This window comes from Poecilia latipinna, unplaced genomic scaffold (genome assembly GCF_001443285.1).
Source record: "Poecilia latipinna isolate Pla-1442-1.1 unplaced genomic scaffold, P_latipinna-1.0 Scaffold1336, whole genome shotgun sequence".
In the NCBI taxonomy this organism is placed as follows: Eukaryota; Metazoa; Chordata; class Actinopteri; order Cyprinodontiformes; family Poeciliidae; genus Poecilia; species Poecilia latipinna.
The window spans coordinates 151,737-158,248 of record NW_015113952.1 but is presented as its reverse complement, the minus strand read 5'-3'; the positions used below and the strand labels follow the sequence as shown (position 1 = coordinate 158,248).

Below are 6,512 nucleotides of genomic sequence, written 5' to 3'. Positions count from 1 at the left end.
TGTGCTTTCTCTGTCCAAATTGAGACTCTTGAAGGGAGATTGGTTGAATAAATTAAAAAACAAAATAAAGTACGAATTATTCTACGAAGACTATAGGTTTAGTTCTTCTATAATTTGATTGTGTATGGGAGGGTCATAGAAGCAAACCTCCTTGTTTCACAAATAAAGTCAGCTTTTTTCAAGTACTTTTAGGCCTCAAGTTGATGAAGCTTGAGTGTATGTGTGAAAGAAAATTAGCCCTTGTGATTAAGACTTTTTTTTTAACACACAGGAAAAATATTTTTTCACAAATAAAATCCATTACAACTTCCCAGTGTTTCTTCTAAAATGCCTCATGTTACAACTTGGAAGGAGTCAGTGAAGCGAAGATGGAATTTTTTTTTTTTTGTACAAGAAGCTGCAGAGGAAATGAACAAAGTGAAGAAGTGAGATTATTTCATGCAAGGGGAATCCCAGATGCTTCTGTAAAAATCACAGGTCAACAGCCAACACAAAGCATAAGAGGGTCTGTTTCCAAAAAAGTGAATTTTACAACTTGCGCACAGAGGGGGAAAAATTAGAGGAAGTGAGGAACAACCCTGGTGTGCTAATGCCACCATTTTCAAATGCCTCCCATCACTGCTGCACCACTATGAGATGATCATTAATTTATTACCATGAACTCATAATTATTTTTGCTTGACATTTTGGTGCACCACAGGTTGTGGACATGGGATAAAATCAGCGTATTACCTCTTAACTACCTGAAAGCCAAACACAAGCCTTCACACCAGATAAATCAAGTAATTGGACAATCTTTCCTATAACAACTAGAGCTCATATTGGCAATTGTTTAAGCTCAACACGTCTCAGTTTTAATTCAATGGTTTTACGACAGCATATTTTAGAAAAATGTATTTTTCGAAGCTGTGGCAGTACAGACGAGATGACTAAAATGTCATTCACACTGCTACTGTGCAGAAAAGAAAACCAAGATATTTCAAAAATAGTTGAGGCTTTTCTACCTTTTTGCAGAGAAGATGAGACGCAGAGGAAGTGGACTGCATATGTCCTGAATGACATGGACTGTGAGTCGCACACAGTGCTGTGGTTTCGCTTCTTCTTTTCAGCTGTGAGTGGAGTGGATGCTGCTGGGAGAGGTCATAAATAAATGGAGAGTAAAAGCAGAGCTGGAGTATGAGTGGAGAGCAGCTGAGTGGGAGGGTGAGCAAACTGGGGGTGGGAAGTGGGGCATGAGGGAGTGGAGCTGGAGTAGTATTTTTATTAAAGAGACAGAGCTGATTTCATCAGTTCTATGTAATATTACCTCACAAATACAGACTTAAATATATTTCTTCTAAAAACTTAGTACAGCCAACTTGCTAAATTAACATTATGATTTTTTATCTTCAAGATTACAAAACGTTCATGATCACAAGCAAAATGTACCAAATGCTATAAGCCAAAGCAAAATCATTGAATGTACTTTGAACTGAATTTCACCTTTATGTCAGCTATAAAGGTTTACATATAGACCAGCTATATGTAAATTATTTCCTTTTGATTTGATTATTGAAATCAGTCAATAACTGTGACTGATATTGGTCCCGTTTCAGTCTGCATTGCAGATTTCCCATTGGGACACAAGACAGATTTTAACTTGGTTTGCCTCTGGTAGTACACATCTTTGGCTGCAACAGGTGTCACATTGTAATATGCCACCTAAATGGGAATTTAAAAAGTACATTGTAAATGTACTTCTCTCCTGCACCTCAGGTGGAGAGAAGCACCAAGTAGGACCTTGCTCAGGATGCAAGTACTACTTGTATTCTGAACATGTAGTACCTTTAGGAGTGTGTTAAAAATCTATTTATGGGGTAAAAATAATAAAGGAAAGACTATATTTCTGCTAACCAACCTCAGAAAAAAAGCAGAGTCTAAAATGTCTATGGTTTGCAGCAAAGTGTTCCTTAAAGAGAGGTTTTTGGGGCAATTTTGCAGGTAATTGTAGAACAAAGGTTTAAACTGTAAACCTAATTTCAATATAAAGCAAATTATTTCCTCTCTACTATAATAAGACTTCAACAGATGCAAGTTTCACTACTGAATGACACTTAATACTAAGAAATAAATTGAAGCATAGTTAAACAAGGCCACGCCAATGCTAGTTTTTAGTTTGATGTCATTTTAAAACTTAAAAGAAGCACAGAAACCACATTTACATCCCAAACTTTTTTTATTAAGGTTTTTTTCAATAGCTTTTTTTAATGCATCGTATATTGTACATAGACCAAACAGCAAGTTTTTTGTTCACTACGTTCATTAACCAATCACAAGCTCTTTAAGGTCCAGACATTATTCTTCCATAATAGTTGATTTTTCAGTTTTTTTGTTTACAGTATAAAGAATCTGATACAGTCATTCAGTTACCAGGGTGACATTTAAGTGCTTGTAGAAAAAGTGCACATGAACACTTTCTGAGAACAGCGTTTGACCTTTAACTGACAAATTATCAAAATTTATATCATAATTCACAGCTAAATACTGCTCTAAAATTATTCTTAAGTTTTAGTTAATGTACACAGACTTTTCTAAATTCAAAGACAATTGTTTCACAGTAGTTACCGTGAAAACGACATAAATTTAGTGTTACTAAAATTAACTTGACGGCTTCACTCAAACTTGATGCCCTGAGCCAGAGGAAGATCCTTGCTGTAGTTTATTGTGCACGTTGAGCGCCTCATGTACTGCTTCCAGGAATCACTGCCTGATTCTCTTCCACCACCAGTGTGCTTCTCACCACCAAACGCTCCTCCGATCTCGGCTCCGCTTGTGGGAATGTTGACGTTCACAATGCCACAGTCAGACCCTTTGGGACCCATCCAGCGGAAAACTCTGCCCATATCTTTGGTGAAGATGCTGCTCGACAGACCCTGCTTGACCTCGTTGTTCCAGGCAAATGCCTCTTCTTCCGTCTTGAACTTCAGGACATACAAGATGGGGACGAAGGTTTCGGTGTGGACAATGGGTGAGTCATGAGGCAGACCTGTAATGATAGTGGGTTCCACATAGTTTCCAGGACGATCCATCACTTTTCCACCACAAACAACGGTACCCCCCTGCTGCTTGGCCTGCTCAATGGCAGCCAGATACTGCTCCACAGCTTGTTTGGTATGCAGAGGGCCATAGAGAGTTTTTGGGTCCCAAGGGTCTCCAATCCGAACTTGTTTGTAGGCCTTAGATATCCTCTCAACCACCGTGTCATGGATGCTCTCATGGAGCATCAGCCTCCTGGTTGTGGTGCAACGTTGGCCAGCAGTTCCTACAGAAGCAAAGACCGCAGAGGGAACCACAAGGTTCAGGTCTGCATCCTCAAACACAATAATGGCGTTGTTCCCACCGAGCTCCAACAGCTTGCGTCCAAACCTTTCCTGCACCATCATGGCCACAAGCTTGCCAACGTGGGTACTGCCAGTGAACGACAGGAGATCCACATGTTCATCCTTTGCCATGGCAGTACCAATATCTGCGCCACCACAGGTCAATGAGCAGATGGCTCCAGGCAGATTGTTTTGTTCTAGCACCTCAGCCACTATTTTGGTAACTGCGACACTGGTGAGAGGGGTGGTTGGGGCACCTTTCCAAAGGCAGACGTTGCCACAGGTCATCGCAATAGCATTGTTCCAGCCGTAAACAGCCACAGGGAAGTTAAAGGCGGTGATTATGCCGACGAGCCCGACAGGGTTCCACTGCTCCAGAAGAGCATGTCCGGGTCTTTCAGAGGGAAGGATGGGCCCACCGATCATTCTTGACAGACCGACAGCGTAATCACAGACGTCAACGTACTCTTGAACTTCTCCCACTCCTTCAACAAAGATCTTACCCATCTCCAGAGAAACTAAACTTCCAAGAGTTGTGATTTTCTTTCTTAATGCATCCCCTATCTGTCTGACAATCTCCCCTCTTTTTGGAGCAGGAATATCTGCCCACACCTTCCAGGCCTCCCTCGCCTTCTGAACAGTTGCTTCATACTCTGCCATAGTAGCCTGAGTAACTCTGGCTATAGGCTCATTGTTGGCAGGGCAGTAGGACGTGACCACTTCCCCGCTGCCTCCCCAGCTCCCATTATAAACACCCAGGTTGTCCTCAGACAAACCCAGCTCCTTTAGCCACGAATATTGGGGTTGGTTGATGAGGAGACTCGACATGGCTGCTGACTGGTGGCAGCGAACAGATGCAAATTTATTTCTTAAAAGTAGCCTGCTGTGCCGGGCAAGGGTCAGAGTGAAGCAGCGCTGCATGGATGCTGAAAACAAGATCAGAGTTAAAAATTAATTTAACATGTCAGATGGCATTCAGAAGTAAATCATCTATGAAAACAATCAATGTATAAGGTTATGATTTAACTCACAACATCCAAAAGAAAACCTATGCCTCTGAAATCCTAAAATTGAAAGTTAAGGTTAAAATGTATACATATTTTTTAAAAAAGCATCAGACAATGTTTGCCATGTCACAATAAAATTACAAGTAGCAACATTTTATTTTAAAACTCTTTTTCCATGATTACAACAATCTCACAAATCTTGTTAAGCATTAAAATATCAGTCACCAAAATCTAGATCAGGTGAATAAATGACAGTAAAAATCCATCAAACAAGCCGAATATTATTGGAAAGCAAAGGATGAGAAATCCACTAAAATTACACACTTTCTCTGCAGATACAATGTTACTGCTGTGCAGTAAATTGTGCAGATCTAACTTCCATTGGAAACCAGACTTTCCTAAGACTCAAGTGCAATAATGTTTGTATATTGTCAGTATATTTTCCACTTATATCATATGTCTAAAGATGCTATGCTGGTTTAAAAGTACATTAAAATTAATGTAATGTAATTAATTTTACTACTTTTATACCACTTGTCACTTGTGCAGCAAAGTGACACATTTTTTTAGAACATGGTAGTTTTAAATATTTTTATTTAAGAGTTTGCATGATCATATTTGCAAAATTCCTCTTTCTTTGTCAGAAACCTCTTACGGGGTTATAGAACCGTACCTGTTTTTTTATGGTTAATTACTCAACCTAATCCAACATGTACCAAGACTACAACAAATGTAGTCTTTGACACGAAGACATTTATGCTATTGAACAAGTGAAGGAGTTACCTCTTAACTGCAACCTTTAACTGCAAGATAACGCTGCAATTTGTGCGTCTTACACTCCAACGTGTGTTGTTGACTTGATGCTTATGCGCCATGAGGCGAGTTCATAGTATAGCGTGGACTCAAAGGTCTCCAGGTTAACAAACTCTAACTTCGCTGTATTGCCACAAGTCCTGCACATGAAACATTTGCACATCGACTTATTCCCTAAAAATCAAGTTAATGTTGTTTGTTATTAGCTTTTTACTCACGTTGATATGAAGTCGACTAGGCCACGTCCACTCCAGAACAGGGAAGTACTCACAGTCTCTTAACGGAAGCACCACGGTTGTGCTGAATTCTGATTGGACGGCTGGTCCGACGCACAGTGGCGCCTGCTTTGTCAGAGCGATCGATGCTACATGCTAGCAGATAGCTTTTGTTGTGATTGAACATTGAAGGATTTATTTCTAGTCCAGTAGCTTCGATTTTGAAATATCGTTCGTTAAGACACTTTGCACAATGAGTGGTGGAGTGTATGGAGGCGGTAAGTAAAAGCTTTTGATTGAAATGGAGCTAAACTTTAGAACAAGTTGATGCGTCTCGCACTAGCATTAGCTAGGCTTACAGTTAGCTAGATGCGCTAACGCTCAGCTCAATGGAAGACTAAATATGCGTTGTTTTTTGTATTTATAGTCTCTGGTTTAAATATATCAGGACTACAATATCATTTGGACACACTATGTTGTGTTTGCAGCCTTGTTTATGTTTCGATCATACGACTAACCATAGTTGCTAAAAGGAAATGAATGGAAGTGTGCTTTCCGATGCATCCCTTTATCTATGTGATAAAAGCATCAGCTATAACATATTGTTTCGCCGTTATTGACTTGGAATGATAAACCCTATTACGGAGATAACGTTAAAGTCCTCTTTTCAATAATTTGAACACCTAATTTAAATGTTCTCACTGTCATTTCGTTCATTAGTAACCCGAACTGTCTGTTAAAAATACACATAAAGTTAGTTTATCAGTCACTCGTCTTGTCTTTATCAAAATAATATTACTTTCCCAGCATAAACCATTAATTTAATTTGTTTTGACAAATAATTAGGAGAAACGTTGCACTAAACGTAACAGTATAATAAAATCTGTTTTGTTTTACTTATAAGCCATTGAATGTACATTTAAATAACTGGTGACCTATACAACACTGAAATCTAACAGATTATAATCTTATTTGATTTTACTGTACATATAAAAACAAAATAGTTTGATTAAATGTGTTGGCATTAGGGTTGTATATCAGGAAGTCTTATTGTTTATGTTGTAAACAAAAAAATCACTATTAAATGAAGACAGATAATGAATGCTTTTTGCTAATGT

General features: G+C 39.0%; 3 protein-coding genes across 4 annotated transcripts in view; 1 reads left to right on the top strand and 2 right to left on the bottom strand.

Annotated features, from left to right (window-relative positions):
- Nucleotides 1–1,155, bottom strand: part of LOC106961796 (guanine nucleotide-binding protein subunit beta-4) — a 21,588-nt gene extending 20,433 nt beyond the window's left edge. Inside the window, exon 1 of the mRNA XM_015055809.1 lies at nucleotides 1,005–1,155. The gene's annotated coding sequence lies outside the window, so the exon portion shown is untranslated. The remainder of the gene's footprint in view (nucleotides 1–1,004) is intronic.
- A 1,045-nt stretch (nucleotides 1,156–2,200) lies between these two features.
- On the bottom strand, nucleotides 2,201–5,492 carry aldh7a1 (aldehyde dehydrogenase 7 family, member A1). Of its 2 annotated transcripts, XM_015055801.1 has the most exons (3): nucleotides 5,398–5,486; nucleotides 4,391–4,423; nucleotides 2,201–4,285 (listed from the first exon to the last, which is right to left on the bottom strand). In XM_015055801.1, the coding sequence occupies exon 3, from the start codon at nucleotides 4,278–4,280 to the stop codon at nucleotides 2,652–2,654; it is 1,629 nt and encodes a 542-aa protein (XP_014911287.1). In that variant the 5' UTR covers nucleotides 4,281–4,285; nucleotides 4,391–4,423; nucleotides 5,398–5,486; the 3' UTR covers nucleotides 2,201–2,651. The 2 variants fall into 2 exon arrangements, with proteins under 2 accessions (XP_014911287.1, XP_014911286.1); XM_015055800.1 differs by lacking the exon at nucleotides 4,391–4,423 and having other exon boundaries at nucleotides 5,398–5,492.
- Nucleotides 5,493–5,515: 23 nt separating this feature from the next.
- The window catches only part of actl6a (actin-like 6A), a 14,034-nt gene continuing 13,037 nt past the window's right edge, over nucleotides 5,516–6,512 (top strand). The window contains exon 1 of the mRNA XM_015055802.1: nucleotides 5,516–5,672. Coding sequence (XP_014911288.1) covers nucleotides 5,648–5,672 — 25 coding nt within the window. The 5' untranslated portion in view covers nucleotides 5,516–5,647. The remainder of the gene's footprint in view (nucleotides 5,673–6,512) is intronic.

Coding starts and splice junctions, on each gene's coding strand:
- aldh7a1 (XM_015055800.1), bottom strand. CDS start 4,280: ATGCAGCGCTGCTTCACTCTGACCCTTGCCCGGCACAGCAGGCTACTT.